Source organism: Episyrphus balteatus, chromosome 3 (assembly GCF_945859705.1).
Source record: "Episyrphus balteatus chromosome 3, idEpiBalt1.1, whole genome shotgun sequence".
Classification (NCBI taxonomy): domain Eukaryota; kingdom Metazoa; phylum Arthropoda; class Insecta; order Diptera; family Syrphidae; genus Episyrphus; species Episyrphus balteatus.
The window spans coordinates 30,830,281-30,849,369 of NC_079136.1; the positions used below are offsets into that span (position 1 = coordinate 30,830,281).

General features: G+C 28.7%; 1 protein-coding gene across 4 annotated transcripts in view; it reads left to right on the top strand.

Moving 5' to 3' along the window:
• The window catches only part of LOC129913564 (uncharacterized), a 410,935-nt gene that overhangs the window by 299,606 nt on the left and 92,240 nt on the right, over window positions 1–19,089 (top strand). For all 4 annotated transcript variants that reach the window (XM_055992304.1, XM_055992307.1, XM_055992306.1 and 1 more), the window contains 3 exons: window positions 1,615–1,821; window positions 5,806–5,951; window positions 6,030–6,180. In XM_055992304.1, the coding sequence (XP_055848279.1) occupies window positions 1,615–1,821; window positions 5,806–5,951; window positions 6,030–6,180 (504 nt within the window). The remainder of the gene's footprint in view (window positions 1–1,614; window positions 1,822–5,805; window positions 5,952–6,029; window positions 6,181–19,089) is intronic.

Genomic DNA, 19,089 nt, shown 5'->3' on the forward strand with positions numbered 1-19,089 from the left:
ATGGTGTGATCAATTCGCAAATATTATAAAAAGAATGATTAATAGTATTTATTTTTTATTTGTTTTGCTGTGTGTATTGGGAGTTAAAAGAAAAATGTGCGAATTGGATATTGAAATGGTCTGTAATTTTAAGATGTTTATCGAAAAAATTGGTAAAAAAATGAATGAGAGTCATTAGTTGAGATTGTCTCTTTGATAGGTAAGCATCTTAACTTCTTGAAGTATTTTAGTTTTGATTTCAACAAAAAGAACAAATAAGGAAGTTAACTGAGTTTATTTCAGAATATCTTTTCGATCTTAAAGATTTTTAATGATTTCTGAATAATCCAGAGATAACTTTACTTCTGGTATATTTAACATTATTTCTGGTATAATTAACGTTGTTTCTGGTATATTTAACATTGTTTCTGGTATATTTAACATTATTTCTGGTATATTTAACATTATTTCTGGTATAAGTTAACACCCTGTATGCTGTTTACGCAAAATCAAAAAAATCAGATTTAGTAAACAAGTTACAGTTGTATTTGGCAAATCGATAAACAACATGAAATGGAATTTGCATAGGCAAGAAAAAACTTGCTGACCACTGCATCGATTGACCTTCGCTCTCTCGTAAACAACTCTCCGTTACTTCATTTCTCTAATTCATTGATTGAATACTTTTGCTGGACTATTGGTGATGCTGAGCAAGTTTAGTTGCAGAAGATCAGTCAGCCGAGAACAATAACTAATTAGTTCAATAAAGTTTATATCTTATAACTAAAACAAATATAAAGAGTTTTTCCTTTTACTTATATTTAACATTATTTCTGGTATATTTAACAATACTACTGGTATATTTATATTTAGCTGATTTCTGGTATATTTAACTGATTTCTATTATATTTAACTATGTATTATGATTAAATATACCAGAAGTAAAGTTATCTCTGGCGTTATTTGTTTTCGTGTTTGCAAAAAAAACAAAATATCAAATCTCTCAGGACCTTAAGCAGACTTGCAAACTGAAGTCTTTTTACAAAGTTATAATATTGAATGAGTCTAAGAAATAAAATTTTAAAATCCATCTTCGGACAAATCAAAAGCTTATTGCAATTTCCTATTCCTTAGCCCATAGCAGAATTCATCTTATTATTCTTCTACTAATAATCCCATCATTTCCTATTTTTTCACAAAAGAAAATAAAAAAAAATTAGATACTCCCGCTTGGCTGCCACAATATTTGATTAATTAATATTTTTCATGTCAATCGCTCACTTATAGCTGCAATGTCAACTTCAATTTCCTACTGACTTTTGCACAAGACCAAGACCAATATTATATGACACTCTCTGGATGACACTGACACAATGGCTTACGATGGCAGTTTTCCTTCTTTTCCAGTTTGGCTTTTTCTCTTTTCTATATTTTTTTTTTTTTGTAAAGTGCGCTAATCCAATCATCGAACAAAGTCAAAAAACCACAGTGAAAATGTCTTTTTTGTCTCTACTACTACTCTACTACATCTATATATAAAGTCAGTCCATATTGTTGGTACACATACATATATAAAGTAATCCATTTTGTGTGTCTTTCACAATTTTTTTTTTTTGCTGGATTTTTTTTTTACAGGACGTCCAGAGCCAACAGTTACGTGGTTTAATGGCACACAACTTCTACAAGCCGGATCTGGGGTATCAATGGCACGACACGTGACAGTAAACCGCTTGGAGGTACCACAAATTACGCGGTCGGCTTTGAATAATACTTATAGATGTCAGGCATCGAACACAAAGCTAGTGCCACCAGTTGAGAGGAGTATACGAATTGGAATGTTATGTAAGTTGATAATAATCGTTTTATATTTTGTATAAAGAATTTTTGGTGTTAACAGGACAATGCTTTTAGTATTATATTTTTGAAGTGTTATTCAAGAGAAATCATTGGGAATAAAATTTAAGTGGATACAAAAAAAAAAAGATTTTTTTAACAAAACTCTTTTTTTAAAACAAATACCTTAAAAGAAAAATATGCTATTGTGCGATATGAAAATTCCAATTAGTTTTTAATAGGCTTGTGACATAAACAGCTTTTGGCGTGGGAACAAATTATAAGTTCACCTGTTTTAAGATATTTGTGAATTATAAGGTGCCTCAAGGATGACAAGTTTGTGACAATAAGTTAATATTAGATTTTTCATAAAATAAAATAAAATGTTACGTATACACCACAGTGACCTCAAAAATTAAAGCGAAAGAATATTAAAAAATGATGACAAACCTTCATGAAATCAAAAATTTTAACTAATCACTAACCGTCAAATTTAAAAAGATCTTAATTCGAAATTTATTATGACAAAACTAGAACTAAGAACATATTTTAGAAAAAAAAAAAAAAAAACAACACTGAAACACAAAGAAACCTTTTAATCTCCAGAACGAAGCAAAAATGAGACTTATAATGTGGAATGTGGCTGTGAATGTGTAACATAGTGTATTATTAATTAGGGCGAATTAAATACAGGGGTACCTTTGAACCAATCCATAAAAGTATCAAAACGAATAGTTTTTAATACTTCGTTAGTGAAAACACCTTTTTAAATATAATAATTAAATACAACAATAGAAGTCCTTTTTTCTATCTCAGGCACAATTTCTTTGTTCACGTCAAATTAAAATTTAATGAAATTTCCCTACAAATAGATGTAACATGATATAAATTTCCTACACTTTTCTACACTTTTCTTAAATTTTAAAAAATTTGTATATTAAGAGTGGAAATTAGATAAGAAACTTTAAATGACTTATTTTCAGTAATGTAGTGAGTTAGAAAAAAAATGACTATAGTGCGTTTTTTTATGCATGTCCAAAACTTCCCCTGTGTAGATCAAAGCTGCCATCCTAAGGGGCGGCAGTTTTTGACAGTTGAAACCTTTTGCTATTGTTTTGTTTAATTTTTAAAATTTTGTTATTTGAGTTTCACATTAAAAATTTTGTAGAAAGTGGGGGTACCCCGCTATTATAGAACTAGCTTAGGAGTCATACAAAATTCAAACTCGACGTAACAATCAAATATGACATAAGGATAATACAAAATGGCAACAAAGTGGATCACGCAATTTTATCTGTTTCCCCAGAAAGCCTTTTAGAACCATCAGGTTAAAATTAAGAACAAATTTCAAAAATGTATAATTGGATTAAAAAAAAATTATTGAAGAGTCAATTTTTTCAGAAATATAGCTTCTGCTGAGTTTTTTTTGTAACTTTGTTTTTATGTGTCGATTAATATTCCTTTTTTAATGGCATAACTACCATTTTTTGGAAGAGTTTCATACATACTCGTATTACAAAAAAAAAAGAGTTCTTTTTTAAAAACGACTTAACAATTTGTAAAAACGACTTAAAAATTAAGTGGTTTCAGAATTTGGTCCAAAACTTTAATGTTTTTTTTTTTTTCTTCTATTAACAGTCGGTTTGTTCACATTCGATTATCTTTTAACCAAGGATTTTTCTATGGAATAAAACTTAATTAAAAGATAACACTGGTTAACAAATTTAAACCTTTTTTTTTTGCCGAAACAAAAATATACTTTTCTGAAGGTTTTTGGTGTGCTGAACTCGAATCCGAAGTCAGAAAAAATTAATCAGCTCTCGTTTTTGAAATATTACCGTTAGAAAATGCAGTACTTCGGACCTTATTCTTTTATATAAGGAAAATTGTTTGAGCATACTTGGTAACGGTTTTTGTAAGAACTATTTTCCACCTTTTTAAATCTGTTTAAATCTTTCCGATATCTTTCTTACTGCCCAAGATATCCTCAGTTGTTTGGTATTTTTACAAATTTTATAACGTCATTATCTTCTTTATGATATATGAAGCCAAACTCACTTACTTCATTTTAAGATATCTCGGGCAATTCAAAAGATATTGAAAAGATTTAAACAGGTATCGAAAGATAGAAAACAATTCTTATAGTTCTTACTAAATATGCTCAAACAATTTTCCTTATACAAAATAATAAGGTCCGAATAACTCAAAAAAATGTTTTTTTTGAATTATCTAACGGTAATATCTCAGAAAAGGGAGCTGACTTCGGATTCGAGTTCAGCACACCGAAAACCTTTAGAAAAGTATATTTTTGTTTTGGCAACAAAACCCTTGTAAACCAGTGTAATCGACTGTGAACAAACTGGCCCTAAACGCAAAATTATTATTTATTATTTTTTTGGGATTTCTTAAAAACCCTTTTTTTAAATTTACATTTCAAACGATAAATATTTCTTTCTGGGTTTTGTAACAAAAATTAGAAATTGAGTGCAAAGTAGGTAAATATCTTACTTGGGACACCCAATATAAAAATTTTCAAAAGTTTTTCCAAAAAAAAAATAGGATTGTATGTCATTTTAGGGAAGCATAAATCAACAAAATTTATTTAAAAAAAAATTGATTTTCTGAAAATGTAAATAAATTTTAAATTTACGGTAACAGCTCTTGCATGAATATTTTCGTTTTAATTGATCAAATCGCTTACAAGTAAATGAAACATTTTATTCAAAATTGTTGGAATAAATAACCAAGAATGTTGTTTAATAAAACCAAAACGTTTTCCGGGTCAGCTAGTTTCTTATTAAATAAAAGTTTTAAAAATTTAAGAAACTTGAACTCTAAGACCCAGCTGTGCATTATTATTTTTGTATTAATCCTTTGCATATTAAAAAATATTGTCAATACAATAAATTTTTCCATTTTTCCCAGAAAAACAATATTTATGTTTCCTAAAAAAAATACAATTAACATTTTCTTCGAAAAACAGTGTCAATTGATTTTCATTGGAAATGTTTTCACAACATCCAACTCGGTTATGAATATTTTAACAAAAAAAAGATATATAAATACATATTTTAAAGCTTTTTCTATTTTCACTTTAATGTTTTATTTAATTTATTCTGATGTGCAACATGTTCGCTCACTATGGCGTATACGTACTATTTTTTTTTTTTTAGATTTTTCGTACTGAATGGAAACAATAATTAACTACAAGTTATATAAAATACAAACTTCCTTCTTAAGTCACTAAACTTTATCTTAAGAAAAAGACATATTTTTTGTGTACAAAGACACACACACAAACAAACTTAGTATAGCTTTACTTTTTGCCTTTGAGGGACAAACTAAAAGGTTTTCTTCTTTTCCTTCAAAAAGACGTAAGCGCCCATATACCTCCGCACGTAAAACTAACTTTCAATGGAAAATGAAATTTGAAAGAACATTTTAAGCTGTCACCTGCCTATGGTGTATCTGACCTCAATAAAATAAAAAGGATACCATACCTACCTGCAAAAGATACATGAAAGATATTAAAAAAAAAAATAAAAGAAAAAAAAAAAAACAACATTCAATAAGGATCAAAGAGAAGAAAAACCTAGATAATAAATGAATATGAATCAGAAAAGCTCACTGAGTGATTAACAGACGTCTGACGACCTACATTGTGCATTGGCATATTCCAACTATTCATTTAGGATTGCATTGCATATTCTTGCAATGATAATTATATTGCCATACAATTGGTTTGATCGTGATTATGATGACTAAGATGACACAAAGATGATGATGATGATAAAGATTATATTTGAATAGGAGAATAAGAGAATATAGTTTTTAATTGGTTCGATGTTTTTAGAGTGTGAATATTTAAAAAAAAATGTTCAATTGAATTATTCAAACTTTTTTTTGAAGAAGAAGATAAACTTTTTTAACAAAATATGTTTCATTTTTGTGTTCTATTTAAATTGCAATTATATTTGTATTTTTTGTTTTCAGTGCGACCAACAACAGTGAACTTGACAGCTAAGCCAAAAGTTTTATCTTCTGCTACACAATATAATCTCACTTGTATAGTCGATGGTTCTGTGCCAGATACAGATATTAAATGGACTCAAAATAATCGACCATTTAAACGTGGAACGGTAAGAGTTAAATTCGTTGAATTTTAAATGATTGTAGAGTATTTTTAATTGAATATTTATTTTTTTTTTTATTTTTAGATACAAACAACACAAAATGGTAGAAAAGTCACTTCGATTTTATCATTTAATCCAATGCCGGAAGATGATGGTACAATGTTAAGATGTGATGGTTCAAATCCTAGACTTCCCAATTCAGCACTTGAAGATACGCTTCCATTGAATGTCATATGTAAGTTTATTTCGATATACCTACTATTTTATAACAAAGAAACACTTACTTTGTCTTTGATGGATGAATCAAAGAGCAATTTGAAACATTATGACCCTCGTCAGCTTACAAATTTTTACAGTTTCTTTTTCATTCTCAGCCAGGTAGTCCTTTTGTGTATAAGATTTTACAATATTATTGTTTTATTTTGTTGTGCCTTTAACTCTCATTATAGTAAAATTAATAGTTAATAATTCAGGAAACATAATTTAAATTTTTTGATGAGTTAAAAACAATTTTTTTTTAAATGGCCTTTCTTATGTTGGGGTCAAAAGGGGACGAATTGTTTGCTTTTTATGCATAAGTGTCAAGGCTTAATGAAAACTTTAATCAGTGCGGTGGTGATAGAATAAAAGGAAAAGCAACAATTCTTATAGCTTTCGAGTATTTATGTAGTAAAATAAACATTATGAATGAGAATCTGGGTCATTATTCTGTACTCCAAAATTCTTTACAAGAATCAAACATTCTGAAGGCACACAATTCTGTATTTTTTAATCTGTATAGAATTTTTTTTTAAATCTGTAAAACCGTATTTTTGTTTAAGACTATAAAAGCACCAATTTTAAGTCTTATTTTTTGACGTTTTGACTAAAACTTTTTTTTTAAACACCAAAAGTAAACAACAACAATAATTGAAAAAAAAAGAAATGAAAAATGGGGCATTTCACGTGAAACCAACAACGAAAAATGTCGTGGGTCGTATTTCATATAGAAATAATTTAAAATTTAATACAAAAATAATACCTAATGTAATCAAAAAGTGATTATAATTGAAAAAAAAAAAAAAATTATAATAATAAAAACAAGTGGCTGCCATTTTTATTTATTTTTATTTTGCGTAGATTTTAAGATCATTTCATCCCCAGTCTAAAAAATTGACGGTTTCATATTAGCTGTGTTCACTGACGCTGTGCTGGGATGTTCTAGGCAGAAAAGTACAACTTTTTGCTGTTCATTGAGTTTTTTCTGTGCTGAACTGTCATTTTTTGTAATAATAGAAAAAATAAAGGAGAAACGATAAACACTATAATGTATAATTAACAATTTGTTTTTTTTTTATTTTGACAACTGACGTTTAAATGACTGTTCTAACTTATTCTGACGTTTCTCACGAAACTGTGCTGTGCTGTCCTGTTCTGATCTAGAAAAATCCTCATTGAACATACTTATTTTAACCCAGGGAGTACCCCAGCGGAACTTTTGTTAGTGAGAAGTATAACTTCAATCGCGTGTACATGTGTACACACACGCTTTTTTTTAAATCTTGTTGCCAATGACCACTGAAATATTGTATGCAATTTTTAAATCTACCATTATTTTAATACTAAAAAATGAATTAATTTGAAAAAAAAAAAATTATTTAAAATCAACGATTACACCAAAAATAACGTACTGTACGTTTTTGTAAAGCCAAAAACTATATCTTTTAATATGTTTTTAAATATAGCTGTTTAATTGACTAGTTTTTGAAAAAAATAGTTTTCAAAATCAAAATTTTGAAAAAAAAGTAATAAAATAAATTTCGAACTTAATTTATTTCAAAATTTTATGTTATTAAGTGTTAATTTAAATTAAACATAATTTAATGTTCTTATTTGTTTTTAAACGAAAACTGAAAACTAGATCCAAAAACGTCTTGTCGTTTTCGATAAATGAAAAAAAAAAAAACTACTTTTTTAAAAAAGCCATATATTTTTTTTTTGAAAATTAATTAAAAACTGTTAAATTAAACAGATTTATTTAAAAACAATATACAGGAACTAGTCTTTTGCTTTAAAAAAAAAGTACAGTACGATATTAATGGTGTAACCGTTTATTTTTAATACCTTTTTTTTCCCAAATTAAGTCATAGACATAGAGAATAGACACCCCGTTTTTGGTACGTTCCTCCCGTATATACTTCATCTCAATGGTTGCCAACCCAAAAACATCGTTTCATAGCTTTGGTGTTCATAACTCTGGTTTTTCATAACTTCGGTTTTTCGTAACTTCGGTCTTTCATAGCTTCGGTTTTTCGTAACTTCGGTTTTGCTTAACTTTGACGCGCGTGACTTTGTCGCGCATAACTCTGGTATTCATAACTCCGTTACCATTTCCTCTGTTTTGATACTTGTTGTACATCGTACTCTTGCACTCTTTTTGCAAATGAAATTTTTATGCAAAATTTTATTCCGGTACGCCTGTACCATAAGAAGCGGGTTTTGTAAAAGGAAAAATAGTAACAGCATTATAAGTACTTTTTTAGTCATTAAAAATAGACTTTTTGAACTATTAGTCTAAAAGATATAGCTCAATCTAGAACTGCTTTATTGATGATGTTTTTTGACGATGGTGGCCAAACACCAAATAGGATTCGTTGGGACATTGATCATGTGGTGATGCTGTATAGTATTTTGTCTGTCCTTAATGTCTTAATGTCCTGGTGTATAAGTACCATAACCTTAATTATAACTCAAACTGTATTTTAGCTTTGGAAAAAGGTTTACGTTAATATTCTTAAAGATATATTATATAACTGATAAGTTCTAAGCCTAAAATATTGTTATCAATTCCCAAAACACCAGAACTGCCTAAGTTTCTTCGGAAAATGTTTAAATAAAAACAAAAAGTTTAATACATTAATACAAAATTATTCACAAAATAAATAAAAATAAAAATATAAATAAAAAAAAAAAAAAATAACTCAAAACAAGCACAATTTCCCAAAAGTAATACTCTAACGAATATATTGCCTCAAAAGTCTCCCAGGTCTTAGTTCTTCAATAAATCTAATTCATATCGTTTCTCATTTTTTTTTATATCCAAACAACTTTTGTAATAGTCTCCTTATCAAAAAACACTCATGAGGCAATAAATTCTGATAAAAGAAAAATATAGACTCAAATTTACTGACTTCAGGACACCTCACTGTTTTTTTTTTTTTGCCCTCCCTAAAGAATATACCCGCCTTTAATAAATAAATCAACATTGGAGGACTTTTTTCCCGACCTGACAGAAATTCAAACTCAATTCTTTTTTTCCACACACAAAAATACCCAACAAAATAAAATTTTTTTTTTTTGTAATGAAAAAACCCTAAAACTTAAACCGAAACCCTAGACTGACACAAATCCATACTAGAGGCGGAAAAATTAGCCAAAAAACATAAAATAAAAAAAAAAATTCATACACATAGCTATATCTCGCCTCCGAACGTCGCGCGTCGATCCCCAAAAACAGAGTGATAAAAATCCAACATTTCATATATTTTTGCATTAAAACCACAATTCATACTTTTTCGAATATATCATACTTAAATCTGTTCCACATTTCGGTGTTGCGAGCGAGGGTGCGATGATAGCCTTTTTTTGGGGCGGGTGCCCATAGAGCAGCAAGTAGTAGCAACAAGGACACAACCAACGATATATTGTAATAAAAATATTTATGTGTTCACTGAGGCAGGCGGCAAAAAAATACAACATCTGACAAAAAAAAAAAGAGGAGAGAATAAAGTATAAACCAAACAACATCATAACGTAAACTTTTCGTATTAAATTATATTCAGGATTCTTTTTTTCATTTCATTCGAGGGGATGGGGTTGAGGGTAGATATACAAGGGTTACAAAATATTCAATTTTTTTTTTCTCGCTAAATTTTGAATGCTGCGATGACAACACACAACTAAAGTAAAAAAAAATTGAGCAAAAAAATAAAATAGAACGTTGAAGAAAAACCAGTAGAACGCTCTAAAGTCGGGATTTCTTTTATTTCAAAAAGTGAACCTTGCTATACCTCTAGACGCAGGGATACAAAAGATGAAAAACTTTCAGCTAGTGAGAGAGAGAGAGAGAGAGAGAGAGAGAGAGAGAGAGTGAGCGGAAAGAACGTAAAACTTTTAAACAGGACGGATGGAAAAAAATTGTGCCCCGTGATCGTTGTTCCTTCCCGGTCCCAGTTTATACACAGCATTCACCTATTTCATTTATATCCTTTTGAATTCTTTAGAGAATGACACAGAGATTCCGAGTGGGCCTGCCGCTGTCTGCCTGCCATCTAGCTAGCAATAGAGAGAAGACCGACACCGTGCGCCATACTCTGCCACGGCTGAAATTGTATGCACATCCCATTGTAAACTAAAATCGTTAAGAAAGTTTTTCATTTTCAATTGTTCTCCTTATTTTACTGTCTTCTTCGTTGAGCTGAAGAGTGCACTTGTCTCGCAGTCTCTGGTGTTTTTCCATGCGTGAATCTATGAATTTCCTTCAGGAAAAGGGCTGTGACACACGAGGCAATGAATGAAAATTTTTCGGAATACATCATGAAGGCCGCACTGCGAAACTAACCCCTTCCCTATTAGGGGGCACACTCTATTAAAAGAAATTTGTGATAAACTATTTCATACGTCAGTTATAATTATGATGTTGCATTTTTAATTTAAGTTATAATTTAATTACTTTGAAAAACAATATGAATTTGATTGCCTCAAGGGGAAAATTTATGCAGAAACCAATTGAGTTTGTTAATTTTAAATATTTTCATTTAGGTAAAATGCATAAAGAATGATATTAAAAAAAAGTTTGAAAGGTGATAAAAATTTAATTAACATATAAACATTACCAACTACGTTGGTTCAGTTCATGCACCATTTCATTAGAAAATTATTTATTAACTTTGGGTGACTGTTTGTTTCGTTGATTTAAATGTACACAATGTAAATTAAATTAAATTGAAAATTTAATTTGTACCTGCGCCACAAAATTTTGAAAATCGCATTTTTCTCGCATAATTAAAAAAAGCTTGGACAAAAATTGGTTGGCAACCCTATCAAGTCCAAAAGTGTACGCTTTCACAAAATTAATAGTCCACTGCTAAGAATTTTTTAAATTTATTCTATATTTTCGTCTATAAATCTTAATTTTCTTAATAGATTAATGATAGATTGATCTTGTATTATAGGCCTTTGCATTAAAGTAACTAGAAAAATAAATCCATAATTATCTTGACAGGTATGAAAAATTTGTAACGGTGGAACTTTATTAGTGTAAGTACCTATAAAAGAACACTCTGAACGCATCCTACAGACAGAATTTCCTCCAAAGCTAAAAGTGTAATGGTCTGAAAATATTTCTCTGCTAAGGTAGAATCGTCTTCCAGAGTAAAAGTTTAAGCTCTGGAGAATATATCTCGACTGAAAAGGTAAAGTATCTTATGTCAATTTTGATGATTTTTCAGGAGAGCAAAAACAAATTTCAAAGCTGCCTCCCAAAAATTCTTTCAAGTGTAGACTTAATTGAATAAAACATTTATATGTCAAATTTTATGATCTTTTTTTTTTAAATTCATTTCAAAAAGATATTTTTAATATTTTTCCCGTTATAAGGAAAAATGTGACTTAAGATAATTTGGCTTTTCTTTAAATTTTATTTTATATTAATTTCTAAAATCTTAAGTTAATATAAGATATTTTGCCTCGTGTTTTCAAAGGACGTTTTCAATTCTTATGTCCATTTAAGATGATTCGCGTGTGCAAAAGTGGAAAAAAAGAGACTTAAGATAATATTTTATGTTTTTTATTTGAAAAACTTAAAGCCCTTCAAATTAAATAATCACATTTCTTGTTGAGATAAACTTTAAATAATAAAAACAAAAAACAAAAAATTAAATAAAATTAATAGAAATTAAATACTTAAACCCAATTATAAATTCATTAGAAAAAAAACAAAGAATATAAAAAAAAAAACTGAAACAAAAAACTTAATTTGATTTCATATAGCATTGTTAATGTGGTCTTAAAATTAAGAAAAAATAATAATAATTAATGCAAAAATTAGGTCCCGTATTCTGATTCATCCGGTTCTTCTGATTCATCTTGTATGTCTGGGTGAACATCTGGTTGATCATCGGAAAGCAGGTTAAGCAGAGCTTATTTGAATGGGTTCATCGTATGCAATTTTAACCATACTTGTAGTTACTTTTTTATTTCCTTTTTTTTATGTTCAAGATTTTAAAATCCTCGGATTCATCTAAACTAGTCTTATACTCTATTTGGCCAAACGTTTTTGTGTATCTAAGCCATTGTGGAAAGTCATTGTGGAAAGTCATTGTGGAAAGTGTCGCTTTTATCTTCTTCCTCAGAGAAAGGGCAGTAGTTAGGATCAGCTTCCTCATCATCAAAAATTTCATCTATTAGAAACTGAAGTTCACTATTTACACCGCCGTTGCAGGAGTCTCTGGTGGACTTAACTGTTTGCCTATTTTTTTTTTTAATTTACCATTCGCAGAAAGGCTGCAGCACGCGAGTTTCCATACATTATACCAATAAATCTAAGAAAAGTATTTTAAAGAATTAAAAAAATTTATGAACTATAAATTTGAAACAAGAAAGTTTTCTTGTAATTTTAAATTAATTTAACAATAAGTACCTATGTACATACCTTTTTTGTTGTATATGTCTTTAATTTGTTATAGTTAGTTAGTCAATCCTGGTATAAAAAGCACTATTTCAAACACTAAATGAAAAAACAAACTGAATTATTAACTCATTTCACAAAAATAAAAACGTTGGCAAAAATGAAAATTCAGAGTCAAACTACGCAGAAAACATCTTATGTTCTTGTTCTTACGAGAATTTTTGTTGGTTTGCAAACGGTAAAATATCCTATGACTACTTAGGGAGAGAAAAATTTCAGTTTAAAATTAAAAAAATCATCTTATGCTGACATAAGATGATTTGCCTTTTCACACTTTTTTCGATTTTTTTAAAGTATTTTATCTTATGTCAACTTAAGGATGAATTTTGTTTCTGCTCGCACGCGTGAAAATATCTTAAGTCAACATAAGATAATTTAAGATTTCACAAGAATGAAAAAGTCTTAACCCAATATAATCTTAAGTCTACACAACACAAAATCATATGTGGACTTAAGATATTTTACCGCGTGTAAAGATGTGTCTTTTGAACATAAGATGAAATTGTTTTTGTGCATAAAAAAGCAAAGGAGTGAGATAGAAAGATGCTGATAAGACAGAACTGTAGGCTTTTAGAATGGCAATGAGGTTCAACAAAAAAACGCGAAACATCTTAAGTCGACTTAAGATACTTTACCTTTTCAGTCGAGATATAAGAGCACTCTGCTGGAGGTTTTGAGTGTCACTACTGACTACTTGCAAATTCGTTTTCCAATATGGGAATGCTCTTCAAAAATGCGTATTATATCTTTTTACTATTTTATTCCTTCTGGATTAATTTTTCAGAAAAAAAACTCAGTGTTATACAAGAAATTAAATGCCACTCTTTGTTTGGAAAATCATCATTTGAAGAGATTTTTTGTTATTTAAAAAAAAAAATTGTATACAATTTTTTAAGTTCTTACTTAAATCCTTATAAAATTAAACATAAAAAAAAAAAACTTTAATATCCCCAGCAGCTTTTTACTTGCGATATAGGTACTATAGGGCAAGTTTAGGATTCGTAAAAAAAATTGAACTCGAGATAACAATTTTACATGACATTACGATGATGGAGAATGCCAAAAAAGTGGGTCCGGCAATTCTGTCTGTCTGTGTGTCTGTCTCTATCTGGAGCTGCAGCCTAAACGAGTGAAGTGATTTTCTTCAAACTTGGTAGTTAGCAGTTTTTGCTGATTCTCTAGATGGAAAATTGAAATTTATTTATGACCAAAACTAACGGTACTTGCCATATAACGGAAATAGAAAAGTTAATTTTTTTCAAAAACAGCTCTAACGATTTTGATTAAAATTTTGTTTGTGTATATTACTTCACATAAGAGCCAACTTTTGAAATAAAAAAAATATTATTGTACCGTTATTAACGGTACCTGTCATAGAACGGTTTTTTTCGTTTCTAAATATCTCGTACAACATTAACCCGATTTAAATGAAAATTATTATACAAAAGTGTTTAAGTAAAGGTAATATTAAAATTTTAGAAAATTATCAAAAAACGCATTTTTGGATTTTTAAAAAATATTTCAAATTTTTTTTTTGAAAACGGATCAATGAAAAATTTTGAAATTTCGTTTTTATGTGTAAATTAATTATTTCTTCAAAATGGCATACCAACTTTTTTTTTGAAAAATGTTAAAAATTTTTTAAATATAAAAAATTATTTTTTTAAAAAACGGCTCCAACGATTTTCGAAATTTTTTTTCTAAAAATATCTTTTTATACAAGTAATAAAATGGCACACTTAATTTTTTGTAAAAGATCATTTAAAGCGGCATTTAATTATTTATTTTTTTTTTTTACCACTTATGAAATTCCGTGCAAATATCAAATTTTAAATTTTCCCTTATTTTATTCAATGAAAAACTTTAACATTAGAGTAACTTTTATAATAAGAGCAAGTACGTGCGACCCCAGTCGTGCAATTTATTTTAAAATTCAAAAGAAATGAAGGTGGGATTAAAGTGTTCGGGTCGGAATGGAATATATATTATTTTTATAATTTGCGCCTAAAGGCGCGATATTCAAATTTTAGTAGGTACCTACTTTTAAAATTAGTTCAAAATTTACAAGTTATTTTATTTCTAGTTTTTAACATAACATATGCAGTGTTTTGTTTATGTTAATTTATTAAATTTATTATTTCTAAACCTAAGTTCCACTAAAAGTAAGTTCTGTTACAAAAACTTATATATGCTCCTTCTGTTTTTGTTTTTTTAAAGAATCTTATTTTGTAATTGTGTTTTTGGTTATATCAGTCAAATAAAAATAAAAACCCTGTGGAAGTTGGAAAACAACTGGCAAAACGTACCAAAATGGTGAATTAATGTTTCATTTATTTTTTCCAAAAAAGCCCAAATTAAACAAAAAAAACTTCTTGAGTTTTTTTTATAATAAAAACTATATTTTTGTCATAAAATCTAAACTTTTCAGAAATTATTGGCATAGAACTGGTAAAGTGATATTTTTGTTTCAAATAGACCTCTCTATAATTTGCAAAAAACATTATCTTTAGAACAAAACCCTAAAAAAATGTAAGAGTTCAAACTTGTTTATTATCCTGAAAGCTTGCTTTGTTATGTACGTTTTCAAATATAGGTACCAAAGTTGTCGAATTTGAATTGAAAACGAAAGATTTTGCAATTTATTATCAACAACTGAAGTTTTTGAAGAGCAAACGAATTTAAAGACCCACCCGTGACGATGAAATGCTGCTTAAAAATAAGTTATTTATTATCTTAAAACAAAAAAAAAAACACTATAGAAAAATTAAAGCTTAGTACCAATTTTGTATATTGCTTTCATCATGTAAATATTTGATTCTAAATATTCTGTAAACATTCAGTTGAGTCTTTTTGATCTGTTCCTTCCCACAACAAAAAAAAAAAAAATCATATTACAACATATAAAACTAATTACTAATTATATATAAAATATCTTCTTTGCATCTCTTGCAACAAAGTTCAAAAAGGTTTTTATATCCGATTAGCGTGGAACTGAAAGTTTTATGTACATATACACAATTGACATTACATTTTCAGAGTATTCTCTCTAGTCTTCCGTTTACTCTTTGGTGTAATTAATTAAAATTCATTCGCATAAGACACCTCCCGTTTTCCAAAAAATAATAAAAAAAAAAAACACAATTCCTTAAACTCATCTAAATGTAATTTTAAAACTTTCAACATTCATATGAATATATTCCTCTTGGAAGCAAAACAACCGACTTTTGGTGGTTGATGGTTGTGAATTAGTCGTTAGGGTGGATATGTGTGTCTATGGTGTGTGTATATATGGTAGGAGAGACACCTTACTCTATGTAAAAAGCCATTTTCATGAGCCATCATCAGTGGAGGATATGGTTGCCAACTATTTTTTTTTTTTTATATGACACATTTTTTCATTACCTATTGTTTGATAAATTATCTTGAAATTATAAAAGAAGTTATTGAGTTTTTTCTTGTGTTCAAGCTTTCTTAAGGCTCTCAAATTTGTTTAGCTCTCCAGGCTATAAAAAATTGTACGGTGATTAGCTAATAGACAAAAACTCATCTAAGTTTAAATTCCAATTGAAAAAAATCGTTGAAATAATTGGTCAATATTAAGTAAACAAGAAGGTTACATATTATAGTGATGGGAACTATCGAATGATTTGAACTATCGATAGTTAGTAACTGATTGATTTGAGCTATCGAATAGTTCATTCATTCATTCATTTATTCATTCCAAATAAAAAAAAACTCGTATTAAAAAATTGAATAAAAAACTATTCGAATCAAAAAACTATCGTTTAAAAAACTATTTTAATGAAAAAACTATCGTTTAAAAAACTATTTTAATGAAAAAACTATCGTTTACGAAAACTATTCGAATGAAAAAACTATCGAATTTAAAAAGTTATTCGAATGAAAAAAACTATCGAATAAAAAACTATTCGAATGAAAAAACTATTCGAATGAAAATAATAACTAAATGAATGAATGATTTAAAACTATCAAATAAATGAATATTTTACAATATTTGATAGTTTTTATTCGATAGTTCCCATCATTTATCATATTTCCGGACCTAAATGATTGCTAATTGCACTAAGCAGTTTAATTGTCAATTATAATTTTGTATTTTCAAAACTGCCATAGCGACAATAATGGCCAGAAAAAAGAACAAAAAAAAAAAAAAAAACAGAATCACACACAGTCACATACACACATTTGTTCAATCAACAAGGACCTTCCAGCATCCTCCTTCTACCCGCAGCACTTGCAAGCTGTTACTTTAGTACTTACGTAATTACAATGTTATAAGAGCAATGTTAAGCGCATAATATTCTCAAGTGGATGAAGAGCTTTTTGAGGATGATAAGTCCTAGATATGTGCATACCTATGCACATTGGTTGGTTTGCTAGGTACCTACCTCCTATATAGGCACTCAAGTGTGCATTGTTCAAATATCCTGCCTGGCATATATACATCTCTCCAACGACACACACAGACACACACATTCAACATATCAAGTGTTTGTGTTTCTGTTAAAACTGGGAAACATACGAAAACTCAAGTACCACACACGACACTAAACAACGAAGTTGCAAGCAAATTTTACCCAGTCTTATACTAGGTATACCTATGAGTTACCTTGCATATAACTGTGTTTTATATGAAACCTTTAGCTCTAAAGATTTCAACATCTCCAGGTATAACCCTTCGTGTCAATGCAGTCACAAGAGAGCTAATGTTGTCATAAAAAACATGACAGAAAAAAAAAGTATTAATTACCCAAACGGGTGGCAAGCGGGGGTAAACTTTCAACCAACAAGGACATGTCTCTTTTATTATTCTTCTCTCATTTATCATAGTATCCTTTTATTTAATACATCTTGGTCTGCTCGGTGGTAGTATAAAAAATAGGTGAAAAGATTCAATTTACTTTAACGGGTACCAATTTGTTTTTCGTGCTAAAATATAGTTTATAAATGTTATTAAATTTCCCACCTACCCACTTGTTTGCAATAAATTTAAAAAAAAAACAATCCTTAGAACCATGAGAAAATAATACTTACAATTTTTTGACGTTGAATAGCAAAAAGCACCACAGGGTATTAAAGTGAATTGTTAATTTCGAAAATTTCAAGGACCAAAACTAAAAGCATAAAATTAGCTGTAAAATGTTTAAGCCCCCCGTTTCTATGAAAATATATAAAATGAAATAATTTTTGTTTTTTTTTTTTTGTAATTTATCTTACTATTTAATGAATATTTTCTTTTCCAAGAATAGGTTTTTCGTTTTATTTCACTTTCAATAAATAATTTTTTGAGCTGCAGGCAGGAAGGAAGGTTAAGTATATGAAAAAGTTAATGCGCTTTTTGGTCAACAATGAAATTTATGTAACAAATGAAATTTGTCGACAGAATATCATTAAAAGATTTAAATACGAATTTGCATGGTGGGTAGTTTAAATATACAATACAAATGGTTTTGGGAAATTATGAAACAAGGGTTTTTTTTAAAGCACTCTGTATAAACTACTGGTACAAAAAATAAATGCTAAAACACCAAAAAAAGAATGATAAAAAAAACTAGGAAACCTGCCGTAACGACTTTGATAAATATGTGTATTGCCACTTTAAAAAAGTCGTACTTAAACCGGGGTTGTACAAGAATGTTTTTTTAGTGCATATCCATAAATTTCTCCCTCTCTCAAAAATAATTTTTTTTCATAGATAGGTAAGCTTTTTTTATTGCATTGTTTTGATTATTAATGATGATGAATATTTAAACCTTCTTGCTAAATTTGGTCACTTTATAACTTTTAACTTCATAACTTTTAAAGGCTTTTCGGTACACGCAGAAAAATAATGGACATACCGAGAGGTTTTTTCGGTGGGTTAAAAAAAAAAATGTGTTAAAAATAACGTAGTCTTGGTTAAAAACTACGTAGTTTTGTTGCTAAAATCAACGTAGTCTCCTCGGTTAAGTTAAATTGTTTAAAATTACCATTTTAGAAGCTTATTTTAACCGATCAACTTGTTTATATTGATAAAGAAACTCGGCTTAAATTTGAGATATTAGTAAAATTTAACGGAGAAAGTGGGTAAGATTAAACAATTTTCAATTAACGAGTTGACTCGTGTAATTTTAGCCGGGTTAGTTTGCTGGTGCTATATTAACAATCTCCCTCTGTTAATTTTACACGAGTTTTACGTTGTTTTTAACCGATCATATTTCTGAGTGTAGTAAGTTTTGTATTGTTATGATAATACGACGTGGCACATGAAAAAGGGGTATTACTTTTTTCAGACACGTCAGATTGCCTTGATTTTAGGAATCAGAACTTAAAAAAATCATGTATTATAGATGTGTTGTATATGTATATTAGGGTGTGTCAAAAAAATCAAATACATTTTTTTTTTATTTTATAATT